This window comes from Limanda limanda, chromosome 17, assembly GCF_963576545.1.
Source record: "Limanda limanda chromosome 17, fLimLim1.1, whole genome shotgun sequence".
Taxonomy (NCBI): domain Eukaryota; kingdom Metazoa; phylum Chordata; class Actinopteri; order Pleuronectiformes; family Pleuronectidae; genus Limanda; species Limanda limanda.
The window spans coordinates 13,135,324-13,160,537 of record NC_083652.1 but is presented as its reverse complement, the minus strand read 5'-3'; the positions used below and the strand labels follow the sequence as shown (position 1 = coordinate 13,160,537).

The following is a 25,214-nucleotide window of genomic DNA, read 5'->3' as shown; positions in this document are numbered from 1 at the left end:
GATGTCCCAACCATTAACATGGCAGGGTTTATGACCTATACTGCATCCAGCCACCAGGTGGCGATGGAGACACTACATATTTATGCACAGTCTATGATCTTCACCCTGATAGACGCAGGTCAGGGCCTGACAGACATTTTTATATATCAGAAAACTGTGTTTCACTTTCTTGTCGTATTCATTATTTGTTGAATCGGCCTCCCCCACAATTATCTATCAAATGTTTATAAGCTGCTTATAAACATTTGCAGTGTTTCATGTTTCTCTGACATACAGAGGTGAAGAACCTACGTCCAAGTTGTGTCTGAGTGATGGATGTATTTCTCATATATTGCCTCCATGCTGGCAAACGGCAGCAAATATTCTCGTGTACCTGCGATGAGGTGAGACGTCTCTGTGCCAGGTCACCTTCCCCTCCACTCATCCCCTGCTTGTTGTTCTCCCCCCCGTCACCGTGGGAGTCGCATAAAGAGAGAGAGAGAGAGAGAGAGAGGGAGAGAGTGAGCTAATGCCCACGGTTACGATTAAGTGTTGGAGAAGCGAGGGATGATAGAAGGAGAGGGGAGGAGAGAGGGCGAGGGCTAAAGGGGAGGTGGGTGGGGGGGTTAGAGAATGAAGGGGTGGGGGGAGATGAGGTGAGTATAAAAGCCCTGCTCCCAGGAATTAGAAAATATTCCCCGGGAGAGATATTTCCAAGACTTTCATAATTATCTTTTCACGGTAAGTGCATGAAAGACTTTCTACAGTCAGCCGCAGGTGAGAAGCAGAAGAAGAAGTTCAAAGCCTCTGAACGAGTTTCTGCTGTCGCTGCTCGTTTTCTTTGTGAGGTTTCTCAGATGCATGTTGAGAATGTGTTTTTAGTGGAATGCTTCATGAAGTAGTGTTCGTGCTCTGGGAGGAGTGGGGGGTGGGGGGGGGGTGGGGGGGGGTCTCGGTTTGGCTCCAGCATCTTTCCAGTGACTTTTTCCAGTGAGGTTGGCAAATTCTGTCCGGAGGGAGGAACGCTGCGAAACCCACCAGGACCCCAGAGACTCTGATGGTGTTAAACTCTGGAGACGCTGCTGTCAGCACCTCTAACAGACACACACACAGACACACAGACACACACACACACACACACACACACACACACACACACACACACACACACACACACACACACACACACACACACACACACACACACACACACACACACACACACACACACACACGTATACAGCTGTGTCAGTCTTTGGCAGTTTCCTCGGGCCCCAGACTTTGCTATGTCTGTGCCCACTGGTTCCACTTGAAGCAAAGATATACGCCTGAGGGCCCTGATGTAGATGTTGTGAGTGTGTGTGTATGTGTGTGTGTGTGTGTGTGTGTGTGTGTGTGTGTGTGTGTGTGTGTGTGTGTGTGTGTGTGTGTGTCACCGATTTGTGTGCGTTTGCTTATATGTTTCATGAATGCAGCTATTGATGGTGAGAAAAAAGGAGGTGCGCCGAAACAGAGTCTCGTCCAAATCCCACAAACAGAAGATGGGGATGAAAGCTTTCATGCACTGCAGGCATGTGAATACTCAAGTGTGTGTGTGTGTGTGTGTGTCTGTGTGTGTGTGTTTGAAACATCTGCCGCTGGCTGTTTGTACAGGTGTCGCACACCTTACCCAGAGTCATACATGTGCAGATGTGTGCATGTGCAGTGCGCGGGCGTGTGTGTAGATCCGAGCTGCTTCTTCATAATTACACTCAATCTCCCTGCATTAGACGTAAGTGCATTTGGATTAGTTGGCAGCGACACAACGATTCTCAGCCACAACTTCTTCTTCTTTCCTACAAACTGAGGTTCCAGCTGCTGAGTGTGTGTGTGTGTGTGTGAGGAAAACACACAAACCACCTTCGGACGCTTGTTTCCAGTCTCATCTCTCATGATCTTAAGCTTTGGTTTGTCACACAGATGAATTCTGCAGCCACACGTATGTATATATACATGCATACAGGAGAGTGTGTGTCCGGCTGCATGCACAGAACCACAAGCACAGATATAGACACTTTCAGCCGACATCTATCTCTGCTTGTGGTTGTTTGCCCACAGGTTCTGAGGCGTCTGAGCCAATTCCCCCCCTCTCTCTAGTTCCTTTTAACTCGTATTTCTCCCTCTTTGCCCAAATCTTATTTTTGGTGCTGACAGGTCTCACTGAAACACCTCCTCTCTCCTCTCTCCTCTCTCCTCTCTCCTCTCTCCTCTCTCCTCTCTCCTCTCTCCTCTCTCCTCTCTCCTCTCTCCTCTCTCCTCTCTCCTCTCTCCTCTCTCCTCTCTCCTCTCTCCTCTCTCCTCCAGCAGACAGGCGGACAAACAAGCCCCAGGATGAGGAGCCTCCTTCAGTTTCTGGCGCTCGTTGCAGTGGCGTCTGTGTGCGTCTGCTACGGTACAGATCCCCCCCCCGACACCATCACCCGGCCCTCGATCATTCATAACCTCTAATACGTCCGTGTTGGACAGTGATTCATCATTTTATGCTTAACCCCGATTCCATGTTTTTCCCATAGAGTCTAATGAAAGCACAGAGTCCATTGAAGGTGATTAAAAGTTGTCTCTCGTTCACGGAAAAACATGCATGCACTTCTAACCCCCCCGACTCAGCCTGCTCCACAGTTTGATTTGTTTAATCCTCACTTCACCTTTTCTTAACACACATCCTCATCCTCCTCTCCACGACTGACACAATTCAACGAGGGATATCTGTTCATTGAAGTTTTTGCGGTTCCAGATTTGTTTGTGCCTCCGAGCCGAGCCAACTCCTTCATCTCATCCCAGAGGGGCAGCGTGTACACCCAGCCCCGAGGGAACGGCCTCAACAATTACAACCTTGTGAGGTATAAAGCACACGCGACCACAGACATGCACACGGAGCGCAAATCACTTCCTGTATCTAATGCCAATGGAAAAACCACAGGATTGAACCATTGAGACAAAGCCTAATTAGAGCATTAAACATTCCCACATGCTGGAAACAAACACAGGGAGCCTGAAGCTGGAGATTAATGCCTGACTGGATTAAGTTTGTGATATTAAACAAAACACAAGTCACTGTCTGTTTCATTGGTGACATTTGACCCCTCCTCCCTGTCCAGGAAGTTCAAGTCCCCGGCGGAGCGGCGTGCCGAGACCTGTGAGGACTACTCTCCCTGCCGCTACTACGCCTATCGCCACGGCTCCCAGCAGGCCTACCAGAGGTACTTCGCCTCCAGGACTCAGCCCCAGAGACCAGCGGCCCCCCGTCGATACTAAACCCCAAGTATCCCTCAACACCATCATCCAGAAATCAATGTATCACTTCTTTTATATACTGTGTGTAGTATGTGCGGCCTCTTAACACTGAGGTATCCGTCTTATGACAACCCGTCATTATACCTGTGTAGAAATTCATGGCCCATCTCTTGTGTAATCTCAGGATAACTTTAATCCCATATTATCACACCTTCCCAGCATTTATGTGCTTTGCGTGATGTATACTCCAAGTGTTTTGCTCACTTTCCACTAACCTTTTCTTACGTTATCTGCCTACTTATCCAGGCAGGCACTGCTGTCAGTGATTATTCCCACTGCTTTGGAAATAAATACATGAAATAAAAAAGTTCCCCTCACTGGGTTTTGTCTAAATCCTGTTAGTGCAATTTCTTTGCCGCAAAGTTATGTGAGAACATTCGGGTTTTTGGTGCCAGTGTTTGAAATGAGTGGCAGATGTTGACAGTGATAGTGTCAGCCAGTCGTCTGTGGTTCCTCAGAGGAGATGGATAATCTCACTAAGAGACGACCGGGGGGGAGTTGGAGATGTGGATATTACACAATTGTATTTTTTTCCTATTTGTTTTCCAAAAGGAATTTAACAGAATGGTATGTGTGAGAGTGGCCTGGAAACTACTAGATAGATTAGATTAGATTAAATAGATTTGCAGTAAATTGGTTTAGCAAAAACTCTTAATGCTTGTTCTCCCCCCAAATAAAATGTTTTCAGCAAATTGTTCTGGAAATATCAAACAGTCAAGTTCTTGTTTTTTAGGATAAACACTGATGCATCAATGCACAAGCAGCATGTTGTAGATGTTGCTGGTGGAAAGTTGAGGTGATGGTGGAAGAAAGAGTTCAAAGTCCTGCTTTGAAGTGCTTGCTGTGCAGTAAAATGTCACCTGAGTGATATATCAAATAGGATTTTTATGAGATCGTGTACATGTGAATGTAAATTAAAGCTTTTTGAAGCAAATTTTATCTCTTTTTTACAGCTTAAGGGACGAAGCCCTCAGAGAGTTTAAAGATGAATCTGAGGAGCAGGAAATGATTCATTTCAGAAGAATGAAAAATAATCTAAATATTAAAGTTCTGATGCATACATTTTAGTAATAATAATAATTTTTTATTAATAAAGTTACAGTTTTAACAGTTGTTTGAATGAAACCACGTGAGAAGTTTAGAGGAGAACACAGGTAAATTATTATGCTCTTAAATGTAGTGGGTTGTGTATAAGGGAGCATAATATAGAAAGTTTGATTTGAAGTATAAACCTTTTCTGCAGCACAGTACAAGAGGAAGTGTTTTCAGTTACTTGCAGCATGTGGCATGTTGTTGGGTTGAAACAAGGACACAAACTGCTGGAAGCACATGAGCATCGCTGGCTTCTACATCTTTTCCAGATCTGGTGTCAGAAACAAAGATCTGGTCCCTGCAGATGTCAGCGTGGCTCAGACCGAAAAAGTCATATCACATGTTGGTTCTTTTGGCCACTCATGTGTGTAATTAAAGTCGTCCCGAGGTCGAATCCTTGAAGTATCTCGCTGGGACGAGACAAAGCACCGAGATCGACCCAGACGCTGAAATTACAGCTCATGTAAAACAGCCCAGAATCTAAAAAGGACGAAGAATTAGGAAAATCAACAGAAGACATATTCATCATAAATAATGTGTCTTCAAAGAGCTGGTAGCAGTAGTAATGTGTATGAATATGGCGAATACGCGTCTCTTACTCATTATAGCACAACATTAACGATGATTGTGTCAATAAAATACTTAATAATTACATGTTTTAAAAACGCTCAGACACTTTTCATGTGGAACATTGTGTCTTAATCCAAATTGAACTTTTCACTCATTGTTTGAGCTTCATTGGCAAACCAGCCACTTGTTATGGTAAAAATATCTCCCCACATTTCCAATTACCGTCCTGCAAATCTTCAAACACCCTGGGTCTGTTTTCTGAATGTTCCTCCTTCACGCAGGAAATCTCTGCGGCTCGTAATAAAAGAGAAAACGGTCGGATTGAGATCAGGTCACATGACGTGGAACGGTGGTTTCTCTGCCTCGTTTACTTGGGGACGAAGACGTGAGAGTGTGTGGTTTGCACAGGAAAACTGAGACCTCTCCAGGCTGCCAGCTGGAGGTGCATTCAGGAAACCCTTTATTATTATCGTTTGTGTGTGTGTGTGTGTGTTTGTGTGTGTGTGTGTGTGTGTGTGTGTGTGTGGGTGTGTGTGTGTGTGTGTGTGTGTGTGTGTGTGTGTGTGTGTGTGTGTGTGTGTGTGTGTGTGTGTGTGGGTGTGTGTGTGTGTGTGTGTGTGTTTGTCCAGGTATTACTAATTTTGTCAGGACCTAAATCTGTCCCCATAACTTAAATAATAACATTTTAAGGTAAAGACATGTTTTAAAGTTACATTAAGGTATGTTAAAGATTTGGGTAAAGTCACTTTAAGATGAGGGTTAACGTCAGGTTACGATTAGGGTTAAAATCAGGTTAAGATTAGGGTTAAATTCAGGTTAAGATTAGGGTTAAAATCAGGTTAAATTTAGGGTTAAAGTCAGGTAAAGATTAGGGTTAAAGTCAGGTTAAGTTTAGGGTTAAAATCAGGTTAAATTTAGGGTTAAAGTCAGGTTAAGATTAGGGTTTAAATTAGGTTAAGATTAGGGTTAAAGTCAGGTTAGGATTAGGGTTAAAATCGGGTTAAGATTAGGGTTAAAGTCAGGTTAAGATTAGGGTTTAAATCAGGTTAAGATTAGCGTTAAAGTCAGGTTTAGATTAGGGTTAGGATCAGACAAGTAGTTAGTGTAGGTGTGTGTGTTCATTAACTATTGTGAAACATATATATATATAGTATATAAAACCTGATGTTTTTGTGGAGTTGTGTATTTCTGCGTCTGTGTGGGTGTGTGACACATGATTCCCTGACCAATCATGTGTCCATGTCAACGTGAGGGCCGCATCTATAAACCCGAGTGAATCTATGTATATATGTGTCCGAAGAAGAAGGAGAGAGAGGAAGAAGTTCTCTGGTCTTAGTTTATTGTTTGATTCAGCGAAGAAGAGGAGGTGAAAGATGAAGACTCTGCTCGTCCTGGTTCTCTGCTCCCTGGCTGTCGTCTGTCTGACCGACGGTAAAGAAACATTAAATTATTTCAACTTTAAGACCTATGCAAGCAGACCTATCTGTAGTGAAAGGAGACATTTAAAGGAGTTACACGGTTCAGTTTTTAATAATTAAATCAACAATCATTTTGAACAGAATTCCCTGATGACTACGCTTCTGAGGACGGTAAGATCCCAGTCCAGCCGCTCACTGCTTTTCTGTGATGTTTTCTTCTTCTTATATTTATTTATTAGTGTGAGTATCTTCTGCCTGCTTTGACTGTTAAAGCACTTTTTAAACACTGTTTTTAAAGTTAAAACACAAATGAGGTTTTATTTTTAATTTTAAGGTTTTAAATTCCACAGTTAACCTGGAAAACATTTTCAGAACTTTTCAGTGCTACTTAGATCAAATGTTAAAGAAACCTTGATAGTTTGTTTGTTTGATTTTGAAGTTTTAAATTAGTCTTTTTAATTTGTTAAAAACATTTAAACACATTTTGCTCTGTCAAAGAGAGCATCATTCATATTAATACATTAATCTCATGGACTCCACAGAAGTGTTCTTGATTTCTGCTGAGTTGGTATCTTCCAGATGGATTTGAGTTCTCTGAAAACACAGACTGATGGAGTGATCCCTCTGTGTTGGTATTCTTTCTTTCTTTCTTTCTTTCTCTCTTTCTTCCTTATTCTCGTGCTTCTGCCTGATGTGCAGGCTTGTTTGTGGAGAAGGAGCAGGCGTCCACCGTGGTGAGACAGAAGAGAGCTGCAGGAGAGTTAACACTCACCCAGCTGGAGAGGTATTATACTCTGAGTCTAACCATGTTGATTTATTCTAACTCGTCGCGTCCTAATTGATTTTCTCTCCTCGTAGCCTGAGTGAAGTGTGCGAGGCCGACCTGGCCTGTGACGACATGATGGACACCGATGGAATCATCGCCGCCTACACCGCCTACTACGGACCAATCCCCTATTAGAACCATCCGACCCAACACCCATCACAACCGTCCCTTCTTCTCTTTGCATTCTCACCTTAACTTTGTCTTTGCAGTTTAAGATGGAGTCGGTATGTGACTTTTTTCCCCCTCCCTGCATCGCCCCTCAGTGTCTCCGTCAGTTCAGACTGTGGAGTATTGTGATGATATTGAATAAAGATAAATAAAAGCTGAGTGAGATCTTTCATTAGACCCAAACCTGAGATACTGACTGAGTGACCTGGACATTTACCAGCAGCCACCACTAGATGTCCCTGTTGAGCATGAGCAGGTCATAGAGGAGTTAAAGAAGTTAAAATGCAGAGTTGAGGTTTGTCTCCTGAACTTAATTTTCCCCTTTTTCCGAAATAGGTTATTATGATTCAAAAACCTTTTACTTCTGAAATGGACAAATATATTCAGTTGATCTAATATAAAGCATATGAATAATAATCGAAATAACATATACATACAACAAAAAACAAACAACCCTACAACCTAGGTGCAGATCATCTCCATACACACACATGTATGCAGATATTTTATTATTTCATGTATGTGGACAAGGATCTGTACTGTTAATGTAACACAAGGGTTCTCAAAGTGGTCCAGGGACCACCAAGGGTCCTTGGGGGGGTACAACAGGAATCTGGCAGAATTCAAGATTGAATTTCATACACTTCTTGTCATGAAACATCTAAAAAACATCAAATCTTGTCAGATGTGGGTTCGAGGTTTGTGTCGGTTATATACGTTTGAGAGCCACTGATAAACTTTTCCATTTGGTCTCACAGCAAAGTAAACACTCTGCAGTTTTTTCCATGACGAGGCAACTTTGTCGGGTTGAGTTGATCACGCGAGGGAAAGCACCTTGAAAGCACCTGGAGTCTGTGAACACAAAGGGATTTGATGAAAGTCGTCCTCTCTCCACGGTGCAGCCACGGCAGATGATACCTTTGTTGTGTTGCAGTGGATCGTGGCTCTGTGCCATCGTGGTGTTGTTTTTATGAAGACCTGACGAATCTGGTCCGACAGGTCTACAACTCTAACTCTGTCACACATCTCTCTTTCCACTATTACACTTTCATTAAAGAGCCAGTACATTGGATTAAGAGGGATCAATAGAAAACATACATATATAAGCAGCGTATTCTGTTTTCATTACAATGAGCCCTTTACGATGCGGCCCTGTGCCGGGTGAACCACTGGGCACAAGGCTGGAGCCGCTGCAGTGCCGCAGGTTCGATTCCAACCGACCCATTGCTGCATGTCTTCCTCCAAAGGTGCTGAATGTGGCTTTTCCCACCATACTCACCATTTACCACACACGCCACTGAAGGTTCATGAGATTACAACGCATGTTTGCCATGAAAGGCCAACGTATGTTTTGGCATATTTGGGCTAAATTAGCTATTTTGAAAGAGGGCAACTTTAGGCCCAGAATTATTAATCTTCATTTGTTCAGTGTCTCACTGATCGTTTTGTCACTGAGGTGCAATGACACTGGTTTAAAATATATTGTTTGGAAAGTCCAGAGCTCTCTCGGTAAGTTTCCCCTTTTTAGCGACTAACTTTATTTCCTCATTAGAAAGAAAGAACCAGACCAAACCCTCTTTTTTCCTTGACCTGGGTTCCGAGCCAATGTTAACAGGAAGTGTTTGTGAGTAAATGAAAGGGAGTTTCATGCATTACTGTAATTTGACAAGTTTTTTCTTTTGTTTGAACTGAACTGATTCACATTAAAACATCTCCTCCATTGTAGTCATCACGACTTCTTTTTTGCATTGAGCTAGAAGACATGTGTTTACATATATCATTTCCATGCTTATATCAACTGCAAATATCACATTTTTCACAACTTCTCAGATACAAACTTACAAAAGAAGGTTGATGAAACATTTTAACTTTTGTGTTCAAAAACAAAGGAGCAAAACAAAAGTGAGTTAAATTTCCAAAGGTGTATTTTATGTAATTCTACATATTTTATTTCATATTGAATATGCCATGCAATGATAAAAACATTTAATCATCATCATTTTATTATTATGATTTATTTAAACTTAACATTAAATATGAAAGTAATCCATTACAATAGTAAAAGCAGAATTCTAAAGCTGATATTGATCAAGGAGTAGCAAATTTTAATTTTGTTATTATGTTTAACTGGGTTTTAAGTTCAATCATTCATCAAATAAACTGATTGGAATCTAAATTAATTTAAGCATAAAATTATGTAAATACAGATTTGAAGATAAAATTCTTCAAATCTGTGAATCTACTTCAGTCATGTTCTATCCATGCTGACATGCTGTTGTGTTTTTTTTTTAATTTCCAGACAGTTTCTTTCTTTGTATACAAATAAAGATCTAAATTTAGTTTCCACCCTTCTCTTTTATTTCTGGTTTGACACGTTTGTCTTTTACCCGGAACCCTTGGAATTTCCTGTTGCGTCACCATAAAAAATAATATAAATCTCTCCCCCTGCTGCTCTATGCAGATCATTCCTTCCAACACAATGGACAAGGTAACATTCAAGAGGGAGAACAGCGAGCGTATCCAAGCCGTGGAGAGTTCCTTCGGTCCGGCCGGGAGACCCCTGAGCAAACCGGACCGGGTCCTGGTGGGAGAGGGACACCTGATGAAGCAGGGCCAGCGGAGGACTGAGATGAAGGCCTTCTTCCTCTTCAATGACATCCTGGTGTACGGAAGCATGATCCTGAACGGCCGCTGGCACAAAAAACTGAAGATCATCCCCTTAGGTGAGTTTAGAAAATGAGTGCATTCATTATGTGATTAATAATGATGGGGCATCAAGAGGCTGCATCAGTCTGACGCGGTTACGTTTTAATGGTACAAACTCAAGGGGGTTGCCACAGTATACAAATTCCTTTTTGCATTCTTATCAATATGCTGTCTTCATTGTGATTTCAGAGGACCTCCAGCTGGAGGACATGGAGGACAGTGAGCGTATGACCAACCAATGGTTGATCCGTACACCATCCAAGTCCTTTTTTCTGTCGGCCAATTCATTGGAGGAGAAGCGGGCCTGGATCGACCACATTGCAGAGTGCCGCGCCAAAATGCTGCAGGGCGGCAGCTGCCAGCCTGGCTCCACCTTCGCTGTCTCTTGGATCCCGGACAAGGCCGCCTACAAATGCATGCGCTGCTTCACCAAATTCACACCAATGAACCGTCGACACCACTGCAGACAATGTGGCTTTGTGGTCTGCAACTCGTGCTCCAGTAGGCGAGTGGTGATTAGCCACATCGACCCCAAGAAGAAGCTGAGGGTCTGCAGGCTTTGCCACAAGAGGAGCACCGAAGAAGAGACATCTGGTGTGAGTGGGAACAGGCCGGGAAAGAGGGGCTCAGAGGAGGACATCGAGGAATCATCCAGTGGTGAAGACAACGAATACGAGACGATGCCGAGCTACATTACCAGCAGCTGGCTCGATTCCCACAGTGGCAGGTGGGGAGAGATCGGCACCTAGACGCCCCAGACGGCACTGCTGCTCCCCCAAAGATACACGTAATCACACCCAGACTGCTGCAGCTTCACTGAGCATCACATTCAACTGTGACTTGATTCATAACAAAGAGTTTTGAATGGACTATGGACTTGTTTAACACAAACACATGAAATCCTTGTACAGTACATCCCTCCAGAACAAAAAATAAAGTGTCTCCTCTTAAACACAGACGACTCCTTTGCATTACTCTGACACAAAGCTACTGCAGGTTCTTTTTTGCATGGTTTAAGTAAAGTGATTTCCTTGTGCACGTAACATGCATTGATCTGTGATACCGATACTTTGCCTGTCTGGTTGTGAGGTGGGGGACAGGAAATATAGGTTTTATTTTGTATAATATTTATCTCTCTCTCATTATATAAGTCAATGCAACAGTTCGAGGTCTTTCCTCAATGTGTACCTTTGTAAAAGACAATACAATACAAGATAAGAAAAGACAACTCGCTGCCACTGCTTCTGTTTTAGACTCTTTGCAAAGAGCTGAAGGGAAAAGTTCTCAAGTGCAAACTCTCTCAGACTTGTGGCTTAACTGGTTTCATGAGAAAATAATAATAACTGAAGCAACGTCAGATCCATTTGAATCGTGGGTGAGGCAGTTGTATAAACAGTCGGAGTCATTGCTGCACAATTTACCGTATACAGAGTCACACCTGTTTGATTCCTGGTAATGAGGAACAAGGAAATGTTCGCTATTTTCTTTCAAAAACACTTTTAACTGCAGTACCACTGTCTCCAAAAGGGTAAAAGCTTCTTGCAGACCTTCCATTTATAAAAACACACCGAATATAAAAACAGAAACTTTAAGTCATAGCTCATCTTGTATTATTTAATTAATTTCTAGCAGGTTTTTTTTATTTTTTATCTCATTTAGACTTATCATATAAATCCACACTGGGATTATGTTCAAAGCAAATGAGGGGGAGACATGTTTTTAGACATGAAACCACAGAGACAACTTCACAATTTGAAAACTCACACAAAATTACAATTGACTATAAAAATGGCGACATCTGTTGATCAAGAAATGAAGTTGCACTTAATATTATGCAGAAGGATTTGATGAAGGACATAATGAGCCCGAATAAAAGTAAAGTCACTGTTGTTTTTTATGATAGAAATAATAGACAGAATATATAAAGAACATACCTCGTGTTATTATTACTTTTTATACTGGATCTTGTAAACTTGCTGTGTCAAGTTGTGTTGGTCTCCATCGTATCACCTCCTCGTCACCACACCACAACAGAGAACCTGAAGTCCTCACACAAGTAATAGTGCGACACATTATTATATTTCACGTTGTAAACTCTCCCTGAAAACCTTTATCTTGACTTCTGCCAGCTCTCATCCTCTCTTTTTATCTGTATGGCTCCTGTCTGACTGATGCACAGTGGCTGTAGTTACTCACTTTGACAACCAGGGGCACAATTTACAGCCTTTTTTTTAAACTTTTTTTAAAATATAATAAATAACTTGTGAATAAATATGAAATCCACAAATATCCAAAAACACCAATGAATTTGTATAATTGTAAAACTAAAAAGATGGTTTTGTCTTTTATGACGAGGATGACGTCACTTCCGCTCTGGCTCGCGGCAGTAAACATGGCGATCGGCTAGCGGAGCCTCTGTGATCATTCAGTCCTGAAAGCTTTGGTTTTCTCTGCCCGGGCTCACGTAACCAGCTCCCTTCTACCCTCGCTGCTTGGGGGGGTGCTGTGTGGGGCCGCGGGCTCTTCCGGGTTTTCTGTGAATAAAAGGTAAAGTCCAGTTTGGCTCTTCTGTGTAGCGGTGGATGCTAACAGGGCCTAGCTACAAGTGCATGCTAGCGCTAACCCAAGCTAGCTCCCTGCACGAGCTGCTCGTCTACTGATCTGTGTCAGACTCGCTCACCTCTCCGGCTTCCTAACGTGTGTTAGTCACTTTACAGAACTAATTCAACTTCCACTAGTGTTTGATTATCAACTTTATGCTAGCATGTTAGCTGCTGGTAGCTAGCCGTGACCATATAGAGTTGTGCAGGAATCTTAATTAGGCTAAATTGTTTTTTATATCTATCAGGATCGACCGTACAAGCATATGCAGTAATATTATCTGTGGTAGGGTTAATTAAATGTGCTCTGGAACTAATATAGTTCCTGGGCTTTCACACTATCTGCCTTTGTGTCTTTTAATTGTTTGTGAAATGCAGATATGAAGTTAAACATGTGTAATGTGTAACCGTGATGAAGATTTTTCATATTCTGCAGGGTGAAGGAGAAGCACCGGCAAAATGGGGCGACGTTCAACCTCCTCCACCAAGAGTGGGAAGTTCATGAATCCCACCGACCAGGCCAGTAAGTACTGACCAGAACCTAGAGCTGGTTCTGCTGGACAACACATGAAGAACTTGGATCAGAACCACATTGCACAAACTCACAAATATCAGCCCCACAAACATGCCAGATTGTTTTCCATTAATATCCATGGATTGATGAATCAACAGATATGTAAAAGAAAAGTGGAACAAAACTCAAGGATCTGCCCCCTTGTCTGATTCCACACTTGAATCGATTGGGTTGTTTACTTCAGTTTTTGCGTAATCCTGCTAACTAACAAACAACCGACACAGACGAAAACATGTTCCTCCTTTGGGAAGGTGGTAATAATGACTGTTCATCTATTGTTGTGAGACGTCAGAACATTAACTATTGTGCACTTGTCGTCTGCCTCCCTCGCAGGAAAGGAGGCCAGGAAACGGGAGTTGAAAAAGGTACAAACATACTATCCTCCTTAAATGTAAATTTTCTTAACTAAAACCGTCATGTTTCTGTGTTGTTAACTTGCTGCTTTGTTTCTTAATTCTCCTGTTAGAACAAGAAGCAGAGAATGATGGTGAGGGCTGCGGTGCTGAAGATGAAGGACCCCAGACAGATCATCAAGGATATGGAGAAGCTGGATGAGATGGGTGAGAGGGCGGAATCAGTATGATGCTGTTCTCCTGGCAATTGTGCATCGGAAAAACATTTTTAAAATATGTATAAAGTGTATAAATACAAGTCATAGTAATAAACTAGTACCTAGAATAGACCGGTAATTTGCAGTAATATCTGACACGTAATAAAGATTTCCTGTACGACGTCAATAGAATTCAACCCGGTTCAGCAGCAGCCGCTGCTCAATGAGAAGGTTTTGAGGGACAAGAGGAAGAAGCTCCGTGAGACGTTCGAACGCATCGTCCGTCTGTACGACCGAGAGAATCCCGAAACCTACGATGAGCTGCGCAAACTGGAGCTGGACTATGAAACCAAACGAGGGCAGCTGGCTCTCTACTTCGATTCAGTCAAGGTCTGTTTGTGTGGAATTATTTGTGTTTTTTTTTCAGTCAATGTGCCTGTCAGGGATCTGTATTGATTTATGTGAGAGGATGTAATTAGCCCACTTCCATAATAGCTCATTGGGCTAAGATATAAAATCGTGAAACTGTGGTTGCAGGCGTGAGGACCAGTACAGCGTGTGTCCAACTCAGGATCAGTTTTACAATATTGTAAAACCTTAACCCTGCTTTGGTTTTGTGCCGACTTTATTTTCTAACCTGTGTGTATCATCTGTTTTTCAGAATGCAGAGTCGGTGGAGGTCGACAGCATCCCTTTACCAGATATGCCTCATGCTCCCTCCAATATCCACATCCAGGACATCCCACTACCAGGAGCTCAGCCTCCTTCCATCCTGAAGAAGGGCTCCACGTTTGGGTAGGTCATGGGCTGCACATGTAAACGCTTTCTGCAGGTAAACAGCTGTGTATTAACTGGGCCACTGAGGTAATTCTTCCCCTGCCTCTCTCAGTAAAGGTCCTCTCTCGACGGGACCCGTGCTGTCCACGGTGCCTGGTATCCCACGTTTACCTGCAGGAAAGAAGCCCCCTGGCCCCCCACCCGGGCCTCCACCCCCGCAGGTCCTGGCACTGTACGGCATCCCATCTCGACGACCGTACGGCACAGAAACAGGTAACACACAAACTGCAATTAACTATAAAGATAAGAAATTACTGCACATTTCTTGCCAATGCTCTTGACTAACTTTCGCTCTTTTCTCCTCCCCAAACAGAACCTTCCATTCCTGGTTTAGAAAAGGACCTGATGGACTTGGGAAGAGATCGGGATAGTGGCAGTGACAGCGACAGGGATCGGGAGGATGGGGACGAGGACGACAGCGACTCTGAAGAGGACAGTGAAGACGAGAGGATCGAAGCCAGTGACGGGGACGTGAGGATGAGTGTGGACCGGCAGGATGAAGAGAGAGAGAGGGAGGAGGATCGGGACAGAAATGAAAGGCATCCCAGTGAGTTCTGCTGCATATGTTTGGAAGTTGTGAACTTGAAACTGTGAAACTCACTTTGTTGGAACAATTCATGACCTGCTTTCATATCCTGAACTGTTATATTGATTAGAATTTATCTTCTTAAACTAATATGTTCTTCTATGTCCAAATACTTTAGATCGCAGTGTACGTTTCGCAGAAGTGGCCCCGGAAGTTGCCCGTGACGGAAAGAAGAAGAAGAAGCGTCTGGTGAAGAAGATCAAAGCCATCACCCCCCTGCAGGCCATGATGTTACGGATGGCAGGTATAATAGCTGAATAATGACACTTCTTGGTACTTACTAAGATAATACATCTGCTTTCTATTTCTGATAATGTGGTGTTGTGTTATTTTGATTTCTTCAGGTCAGTCAGTACCTGAGGAAGCTGAAGAAGAGGAGGTAGAGGAGGAGTACACAGACGAATCCGACAGCTCAGACATTGAGGACAGGGGTCCGCCAGGGGACAACCAATCCCACCTCATGGCCAATCAGCGTATGCCCCCTCCTGCTGGGCCAGTGGGACAGGGACCCCCACACCTGCAAGGTCCACCAATGACTGGGCCCCCCCCACTGGGTCCCCCACCAGCTCCTCCGATGAGGCCTCCTGGTCCTCCCTCCGGCCCCCCTCCCGGCCCACCACCAGGTTAGACCCAATATTAATACTGTATTTTAAGTCTGATCTCGACTCTGTAGTAAACTGCTGAACCTATTTTAACAAAGAGCTGGTTATACTCCTTATCCATATTCATGATTTATTTAATGCTCTCTGTTATCTTCAGGTGCGCCTCCCTTCCTGAGACCACCTGGTATGCCTGGAAGCATGAGGGGTCCGATGCCTCGTCTTCTACCTCCTGGACCTCCACCGGGTCGACCTCCTGGGCCTCCACCTGGCCCCCCTCCTGGCCTGCCGCCCGGCCCCCCACCACGTGGACCCCCTCCCAGACTACCACCCCCAGCACCACCAGGTAGGCATGTGGTGTGCATACAGTGTGTGACATATATATTTATGTAAATGCATGAATGAACTGTGGAAACATGACATGATTGTCATGCAACATTGCTGGAAAGTGCATATATTTATTTTATTTTAAATGCTTTTGCTGCTGAGCTCCAATGAATCTCAAACCAAAGCAGTAAAACGTGTTACTTCTATATGTCAATAAATATATGGAAGCTTTCTATATGTATCACCTTAGAGAAAATGTTCCAACTTTATAGGATTATGAAAAGGAATGTCTTACATCACATTAAAATCTGTCTCCCTTCTCCTTACAGGCATCCCACCTCCTCCCCCAAGAGCAGGAGGACCCCCACGTCCACTCGCCCCCCCACTCTCCCTCTACCCTCCCCTTCTCAACTCCAATGTGCTCAGTGCTCCTCCCAACATTGTTCCGCGGCAAAAAGGCTCCGGACCCGGCCCGGACGGTTCACAGGGCAACATGCCACCCCCGTCCATGCCCATGCGGCCGGGTGGCATGCAGATGCCCCCTCCCCCGGGGACCGCTGCCGCTGGCAACCCTGGCAACAACCCCCCCGGCCACCATCACACAGCCACCATCGAGAAACGAGCCAGCATCACTTCTGTTGCCGCCGCGGGTGGCAACATGGCGGCGGGCGCCGGCTCCGGGGGGGCCACCATCTCTGCAAAACCCCAGATTATCAATCCGAAAACGGAGGTCACCCGCTTTGTGCCCACGGCGCTGAGGGTGCGTAGAGACAAGGGTGGAGCGATGCAAGGGGCCGCACCCGGGCCTATGGAGAGAGGAGGGGGGGGTGCAGGAGGACGGAGGGGAGACGACGGCCGGGGGGAGAAGCAGCAGGCAACAGCTGCTGCAATGGGCTACGTCCACCCGTCCCAGAAGGGGGCTGTGTCTCACCCCAACATGAAGACGAAGGACCAGGTGTATGAAGCCTTCATGAGGGAGATGGAGGGACTCCTCTGAGACTTGAGGGGGGGGTCATACATTCTGTTGGGCTGTTTGAACAACAGGAGTGTGTTAGTTGTATGTATTTTCTGTGCAGAGTAATAGAGGTAGCTGTCCTCAAGGATCAGTTCCACTGGTCCCAGCGGGCTCACCCTCATTGGATCGGGTCTATTATTTGTCGTATCTAGAGAGAAGGTGAATTTGATTTGAATAGTTGGAATCATTTCAAATTTGTTGCTCTTTCATTAGAAAACCTATAAAACACACTTTGCCCTGCACTGAGTAAATACCAGACTGACAAGTGCTATAACGTTTTTTCCTCCGGCAAATTGTGTCATTTGACATAACTAGAAAAAGGCGTTTTGTATGATTGATTTAATTGTCGACTTCTTTTTTTTATCATTGATCTCTTTGACATGTTGAACATTAAAACAGAGGCATGGAATGTTTGAAACTGTTTCACCTGCAGTTAAATAAATTCTTCAGAAACTGTTTTTACTTAATGTTTCATTGTGATGTTGTATCAGAGACAGATTGACTAAATAAATATACACAAAGTGAGTTATTTCCGGAGGCTTTAAATCGAGGACACTATTTCCCAGAATTCCACCAGTCAAAAGCTCAAGTGATGTTTATGCTCTGGAAACTGCTTTATTTTCTCCTCACTTTAGTTATGTTAGTTTTACTATTGTAGGTTTATATCACGTCAAATCAACTCTGTTCTTTTAATTAACAATACTATCTGTTTTTTTCTGAGACCACTTTAAATCGACGAGATTATTTTCTTTCATCATGAGTAAAAGAAATCATACATTTTTCTGATAAGTGCTCTTTTTCTGAAAATGTTCATATTGTAAAAAACAACCATGGAGATTAAATAGTTTTCTTAATCTGCATTTGTGTGTTGAACTCTAGGCCCCCATTAAACTCTAATTTAAGATATGGAGCCGAAACTTTCACTTTGCGTAAAATATAATACAGGATTATTTCTGTTTTTGTGCAGGCACCTCAGTACTGTTATACAACGAGGATTTTAACATTAATTCTTTCTCATGAAAATAAAACAATCTGGTAAATTCAGAAATACGTAAACGACAAACCTCATTTATTTAAAAATAAATACTCATAAACTGAAAATATCGTTAATTATTAAAACATCACATTTTTCCTCTTTAAACACCAAATCCCATCAGGCATTGCGCGCGTTATGCCCAGTTTCCTCATGTGCGCAGGCGCCTTGGGGCTGACGACACGTGGGTCTGCGAGCATCATGGCGGACGACATCCTGGAGGAGAACGTGAAGACGAACACAGAGGAAGCACTCGACGGATCCAGCAGTGATGAAGATGAGGGTGAAGTTAAACCCGTCGCGATCGAAGAGCCGGTGAAGAGCTTCAAGGACCTGGTGAGTTCAGCACGGAAGGAGACGTGGTTAGCTGTTAGCATCCCGAGTTAGCCACAGCGTGCTAACATCGCATGTAAACAGTGTGTTGTGGAACGTGTGGAGGTGTGAGGGGGTCGTTGCTCAGGTGTTCACCCGGGTTCTGTGCCTCTGACAGGGGGTCACCGAGGTGCTGTGTGAGGCCTGCGAGCAGCTGGGATGGAAGACCCCCACTAAGATCCAGGTGGAGGCGATACCGGTGGCTCTGGATGGTGAGACAACTGTCTGTCTGTCTATCTGACTGTCTGTTAGTCTGTTAGTAAGACTGACTGTCTGTCTGTCTGTAAATCTGACTGTCTGTCTGAGTGACTGTCTGTAAGTCTGACTGACTGACTGTCTTTTAGTTAGTTAGTTTGTCTGACTGTCTGTCTGTAAATCTGACTGTCAGTTTGTCTGACTGTCTGTCTGTAAATCTGACTGTCTGTTTGTCTGACTGTCTGTCTGTTGGTAAATCTGACTGTCTGTAAGTCTGACTGACTGTGTTAGTTTGTCTGACTGTGTGTCTGTCTGTAAATCTGACTGTCTGTTAGTCTGTCTGTAAGTCTGACTGACTGTTAGTTTGTCTGACTGTGTGTCTGTAAATCTGACTGACTGTCTGTTAGTTTGACTGACTGTCTGTTAGTTTGTCTGTCTGTTAGTCTGACTGACTGTCTGTTAGTTTGTCTGTCTGTTAGTCTGACTGACTGTCTGTTAGTTTGTCTGTCTGTTAGTCTGACTGACTGTCTGTTAGTTTGTCTGTCTGTTAGTCTGACTGACTGTCCGTTAGTTTGTCTGACTGAGACCGAGACAGTTCAAAGTCCTTCGAGAAGCTCTCATCTATATCACATAAAGACACAAGTGTAATGGGATATTTGTGTATTTGTACACTGGTTTGTTTATTTATTGACAATATCTTACAAAAACACGCCGAGATACAACATCTAAAAGAAGCAACAACAAAACAGGATGCACTTACATGAACTAAAACATTAAATCAACACAACAATTCAAGGTGGAAGGCGCAGCTTTTAGAAACAGTTTCCATATATGAAAGAATGACACAGATTGTCCGTGATTCTGTGTTTTACTCTCTTTTATCTAATATACATTTGTCTGTTGAAGTTTCTGCTCAGAATTCATGACTTGCTTTGTCTGTCTCTCAAACCGCAGGGAAGGACGTCATCGGTTTGGCAGAGACCGGCTCAGGGAAGACGGGCGCCTTCGCTCTGCCCATCCTCCAGTCGCTGCTGAACTCGCCCCAGAGGCTGCACACCCTCGTGCTCACGCCCACCAGGGAGCTAGCGTTCCAGATCGCTGAGCAGTTCGAAGCCTTGGGCTCCAGCATCGGTGTGAAGTGCGGTATGTATTGTGTTGTGTTGATCGGAGGTTGGCTGTTGATGCACAGGACTTTGTGTGGGTCTGTTCTGATTGCCTTGTCTCGTTTGTGTTGCAGCTGTCATTGTCGGTGGGATTGATATGATGTCCCAGTCTATGGTGCTGGCCAAGAAACCACACATCGTCATCGGTGAGTCTTTAACCACAGCACAAACATTCATACCATATATATGTGAACAGAATAAACTGCTAAACCGAATCAAAACTGCTCGTTCTGTGTGTTGTGATCATGGTTTTCATTATTAGTTTTATCCTATTCATACATTTCCATAGGCTTGCTGTTCTATCTGTTCAAATATCACCAAATTAAGACATTTTATATTAAATTGAACAACCTTTATTCATTCCTAGGAAAGAAATATTATAAAGCAACTTCCCATGGCCTCACAGGAAAAAATTGTTTCTCGCTACACTGTATTTACACAAGTTCACATGCATATGAATCAATTGTAACTGTAACAATTATGTAGTTTCTATCCTTAACTTTATATATTCCCCTTTTCAATAAGCCGATAGCGGTAGCATCCATGTAACGATAAGTAATGACGTGTGTTTCCAGCGACACCTGGTCGGCTGATCGACCACATGGAGAACACCAAAGGCTTCTCCCTCCGAGCGCTGAGGTTCCTGGTCATGGACGAAGCCGACAGAATCCTCAACATGGACTTTGAGACTGAGGTGAGTCATCACATGGAAACAACAAAAAAACAAACCTGCATTTAGAGCTGTAGTTAACCATAAAAATCTATAATGAAATAATGTCTAATCTTACACTTTAGACATTTTTTACTCTTTTTTTTCTTCCCAGGTGGATAAAATCTTGAAGGTGATTCCCAGAGACAGACGAACCTTCTTGTTCTCCGCCACCATGACGAAAAAGGTAGAGAAACACTGGATGAAAACAGAGAACAGCTTTGTTCTGTGTTACTGGTTGCTAGCGCTGCAGATACACAACACCACTTGTGTATCTTCCCTTGATTTCCCCCAGCACTCACTTTCTTTCATTGGTTTTTCAGGTCCAGAAACTTCAGAGAGCCGCTCTGAAGGATCCTGTGAAGTGCTCAGTATCCACCAAGTACTCCACAGTGGAAAAACTGCAGCAATACTACATCTTCATCCCATCCAAGTACAAGGTGGTGCACACACAGACATACATTCCTGTCTCATGTTGTAACGGCTGAGATTGTATGCTGCAAACAGTCTGTCCCTTGTTAGCCACAATACTGAAACTAACCTTTAAATGTGTGTGTGTGTTTTTTGGCAGGACTGTTACCTGGTGTCCATCGTGAACGAGCTGGCCGGTAACTCCTTCATGATTTTCTGCAGCACCTGTAACAATGCCCAGCGGGTGGCGCTGTTGTTAAGGAACCTTGGAATCACTGCCATCCCTCTTCATGGCCAAATGAGTCAGGTAGAGCTACAGAGAGAGAGACACACACACACACACACTACAGAAGAGTGCTACACGAGCATCTATCCACTCGCAGTATTTCTCTCAGTTCATGTGTTTCTGATGAAGCTCATTTCTGAAGATGCTGCTGATGCTCAGACTTCTCCGCAGACAGCATCATCAGTTATAAGACCAGGTAGTAACAGTGCAGTTTGCAGAGCGGTCCGCTGTGATGCCTACAGTGTTTAGTCAAATCAATAAGACCGAAAAATGAAGGTTACAATTCTCATTCTCTAGGTGAAACATCAGCATTTTACTCATTTAACCTTTGGCAGCCAGCATCGTGTGAATAGCTTCTGCTAAATTAAATCTGGAAGAACAGCACATTATAGCTCATTATAATATAATTTGATTCTGTAAGTGACAAAATGTCCTCTCTCTGTCTGTGAATCTTCCAGAACAAACGACTGGGAGCACTGAACAAGTTCAAGTCGAAGTCTCGGTCGGTGCTGCTGGCGACCGACGTGGCGTCCAGAGGACTGGACATCCCTCACGTGGACTGTGTCATTAACTACGACATCCCTACTCACTCCAAGGTACCAGCTGACATTCACGCTGCTGGTTTATTTTGTTTTTATTTTTGTTTGTACTGGTTTGATTTGAATGGATCTGTCTTTTTTTCGCAGGACTACATCCATAGAGTTGGTCGGACAGCCAGAGCTGGTCGGTCCGGGAAATCCATCACCTTCGTCACCCAGTAAGAGCTGGTTTCATTTTCAAATCTCTTCTCCCCCCTTTTTATAATGCATTGCTACTCATGCCTGATGTAAAAAGGCTAAAAATGAGTTTGACTGCAGGAAACTGACACATCCTGTAACCGTAGGTATGATGTGGAGCTGTTCCAGCGAATCGAAACCCTGATAGGGAAGAAACTTCCTGCTTTCCCGACCCAGGAAGACGAAGTGATGATGTTGGTGGAGCGGGTGAGCGAAGCCCAGCGATTCGCCAGGCTGGTAAGGATGGATCAATGTGGTTGATAAAGGGTTCTTGAGTGAATCTGAAACTATATTGAAACTTTCAGCCCAATAAACTTCGATCTGAAAGGAGTTATATAATCTCTCCCCTCCTCAGGAAATGAAGGAGCAAGGCGAGAAAAGGAAAAGGCCCAAACGAGGAGACGGAGACGAAGATGACACAGAACAATCGAGCGGAGTGAGGAAGAAAGTGAGAGGTGGAGCAGGAGCGAGTGGAGGAATGGGAGGAGGAGGAGGAGGAAGAGGTGGAGGAGCAAGAGAAAGAGGAGGGAAGAACCGGGGTGTCGGGGCCTGGAGAGGAGGACGCTGAAGCCTCTCACATTAACAGACTGTACATAACCACAACGTGAATATCTGCCCTGTTATTGATGATGACGAATGAAAAATGGACTATTTAATTCCAGAAAAACATGTCTTTCTTTCCTTCCTTCCCCCTTCTTTTCCACATTTGTAATAAAATGCAACTGTTAAACCAAAAGCTTGTGGTTGTGTGTGTGTTTTTTGTTGAGCATTAAAAGCTGCTGCTGTTGTTTTAAACACAAGGGGTCAGTGTTTCAGTTCACAGCAGGTTAATGGCAATGAAGAGGCCTGAATGATTTCTCCTAGAACTACAAACAAAAATAAATTTCCTTTCATGTTTTTACTTTCTTCTCAAAACCACTGAGCTGTTGGTTCCATTTTCTAGTAGCTGAAGGTGTAGATTCACATTAATGAGATGGCTAATATTAGCAAATCTATATATTATTATATCTTTGTAGCTCTAACAAATCAAAAGCCACAATCTGCCACCACTAATGTCCTTTGTGTCCTAATAAGTGTGTGTTTGTGTGTGTGTGTGTTGAGTCCTGACTTTTCTCCACACACATGAACAACATATGCTTCAAGAATAAAACTGAATTTGTCTATGAACACCATGTCCCAGTCTGACGATATTCAATATTTCTCCTCTCCTATAATCTGCACAGTTACAAATTGCTTTATATACTGGGAGGAGGTGGTTGATGTCACATGCATCCTCCAAATCCGCCAGCAGCAAGATTAAATTGCAGTAGCTGGGTTTCAACCAGTAGAGGGCAATCGCTGTACATGCTCACCAAAATAAAGAGTAGAATTCAAACACTTGACTTGAGTCAATCGACAACTCTACTAATAAACTCAAGACACAATGAAAAGTGACTGACTTGACTTCTTGACAATATATCTACTCACATACAGTTTAATGCTATTTCTGGTTATACCTCTATCGTTACTGTCATTGCTGCCTTCCTCATTTATGTCAGTGCATTTTCTTCTGTACTCTTTGGTAGTTATTCCTTATCTTGCTGAGGACTCAGGTTGGAGGATGTTAAGCTCTATGAGGCAAATTGGGATATATGAATATTGGCTATACAAAGACATTTTGATTAAGTACATTTATAAATGTGTTATCAGCTGAAGTGTAAAGAAGTATCTGCTAATGGACATGTTGACAATCCAAATATTCTAAGTACCACGTGATTGAAAGACACAAGTTACCAAGGCAGAGTATTAAAGTCGAATATCAATACAGATTTTTAAGATAAATAACTGAAGCTCTACACAGTTGTGTATTAGACAAACAAAGTCTGTGAATTTATGGTACAGCAGAGTCAAACTTAAAATACAAGACTATAGACATGAAAATGTTCACCTGTGATAATGCAACTTATTATTATGCTAGTCATCTGTTATGCATGCGAGCAACAGTTGCAGCAAACCGGGGGGTTGGTTTGTTCCAGCCAATGATGGAGGGGGACTGCAAAGCGAGGGACCAATCCTGCACCCAGGAGGAGGAGGAAGAGGAAGAGGAGGAGGAGGAGGGGGTGCAATGCATAGATATGTGAAGGATAGATTCGTCCTGACAGAAATATTGTGTTCTCTCAGGACCAGAGGATAGGAACCTGGAGTTGGATCATCCCGGTGTGTGGTCACTGACTTTCTGTGTGAGCCCGGTGCTCTGCAGGAGGAGGAGGAGGAGAAGGAGGAGGCTCTGAGCTCCGTGCTGCTGCTGCTGCTGCTGCTGCTGTGGTGGAGCATACCAACCAGAGAACCAGCACACCCCCCAGGTCCCAGTTGCATTCAGGTTCACATCGGGGGTGGATCTCACTGGAGGACCAGGACCTGACCGCTGCTGCTGCTGCCGCTGCTCCGCTCTCTGCACCGGGTGAGTTCCTCCACACTGCCCGGCCTGAGGGGCCCGTGCACCGGGGAGAGGAGAGCAGAGGAGAGGGGTAGGATGGAGGTCGCTACGCAAACTTGAGTCAGGCTTCATTCATCTTAAATTATTATTTTTTAAAACATTTTAATAGGCAGTTAGCGGTTCTTTTGCGGTAAGCTAGCTGTAAGTGTAAGGGTTAAACTAAACAGACACACACTAACATTTATGTAACACATCGTTTTTTATCCTAATTGTCATTTATAATGTGTTAATTGACTTTCAGATTCCTCACAGTGTTATTTTGTGTTATTCTGACTAACGGGCCACGCAGGTTTATTATAGCAGAGGGTTATTCTGTAAATTAGCTTGATATCAGTCACCGGGACTTTAGCGCTAAGTTTCGTGGGGACTCGCTGATGCTCAGTGGTCGTGTGTGTTGTGTGTGGACTGTGTGTTGTGTGTGGACCGTATGTTGTGTGTGAGCTCCGTGTTGTGTTGTTGCTTCACCAGAGGAGAATTGAAGGTGTTGAGATGAGGTATTCACGACGTCGCTCCCTGGGATCTCCTACGCAGTATGCGCATTGTTATTGTGCAGAGGATGAAACCTGCTTTAACATGTGCTGCAACTTTTAATGATTCTCTTGTGTTCTGGACA

The 25,214-nt window shown here is 43.7% G+C and overlaps 5 protein-coding genes across 5 annotated transcripts; all 5 read left to right on the top strand.

Moving 5' to 3' along the window:
- The first annotated feature begins 691 nt into the window (after positions 1-691).
- On the top strand, positions 692-3,588 carry mgp (matrix Gla protein). The gene is made up of 5 exons (XM_061090622.1): positions 692-720; positions 2,326-2,410; positions 2,532-2,561; positions 2,753-2,858; positions 3,117-3,588. Exons 2-5 carry the CDS (start codon positions 2,350-2,352, stop codon positions 3,271-3,273), a joined length of 354 nt encoding a protein of 117 aa, XP_060946605.1. The 5' UTR covers positions 692-720; positions 2,326-2,349; the 3' UTR covers positions 3,274-3,588.
- A 2,759-nt stretch (positions 3,589-6,347) lies between these two features.
- bglap (bone gamma-carboxyglutamate (gla) protein) lies at positions 6,348-7,353 on the top strand. Its single transcript, XM_061090736.1, has 3 exons — positions 6,348-6,405; positions 7,092-7,176; positions 7,251-7,353. Exons 1-3 carry the CDS (start codon positions 6,348-6,350, stop codon positions 7,351-7,353), a joined length of 246 nt encoding a protein of 81 aa, XP_060946719.1.
- Positions 7,354-9,865: 2,512 nt separating this feature from the next.
- On the top strand, positions 9,866-10,841 carry LOC133023560 (pleckstrin homology domain-containing family F member 2-like). Its single transcript, XM_061090628.1, has 2 exons — positions 9,866-10,109; positions 10,282-10,841. The coding sequence occupies exons 1-2, from the start codon at positions 9,866-9,868 to the stop codon at positions 10,839-10,841; spliced, it is 804 nt and encodes a 267-aa protein (XP_060946611.1).
- A 1,638-nt stretch (positions 10,842-12,479) lies between these two features.
- Positions 12,480-17,642, top strand: LOC133023509 (WW domain-binding protein 11). Its single transcript, XM_061090566.1, has 12 exons — positions 12,480-12,639; positions 13,129-13,215; positions 13,600-13,631; positions 13,733-13,826; positions 14,007-14,206; positions 14,478-14,611; positions 14,706-14,866; positions 14,967-15,200; positions 15,358-15,483; positions 15,584-15,862; positions 15,999-16,184; positions 16,495-17,642. The coding sequence occupies exons 2-12, from the start codon at positions 13,152-13,154 to the stop codon at positions 17,160-17,162; spliced, it is 2,178 nt and encodes a 725-aa protein (XP_060946549.1). The 5' UTR covers positions 12,480-12,639; positions 13,129-13,151; the 3' UTR covers positions 17,163-17,642.
- Positions 17,643-18,400: 758 nt separating this feature from the next.
- On the top strand, positions 18,401-22,861 carry ddx47 (DEAD (Asp-Glu-Ala-Asp) box polypeptide 47). The gene is made up of 12 exons (XM_061090585.1): positions 18,401-18,549; positions 18,704-18,797; positions 19,735-19,923; positions 20,018-20,089; positions 20,519-20,637; positions 20,768-20,839; positions 20,976-21,092; positions 21,224-21,370; positions 21,808-21,945; positions 22,036-22,106; positions 22,233-22,362; positions 22,481-22,861. Exons 1-12 carry the CDS (start codon positions 18,415-18,417, stop codon positions 22,691-22,693), a joined length of 1,497 nt encoding a protein of 498 aa, XP_060946568.1. The 5' UTR covers positions 18,401-18,414; the 3' UTR covers positions 22,694-22,861.
- Positions 22,862-25,214: the final 2,353 nt, after the last annotated feature.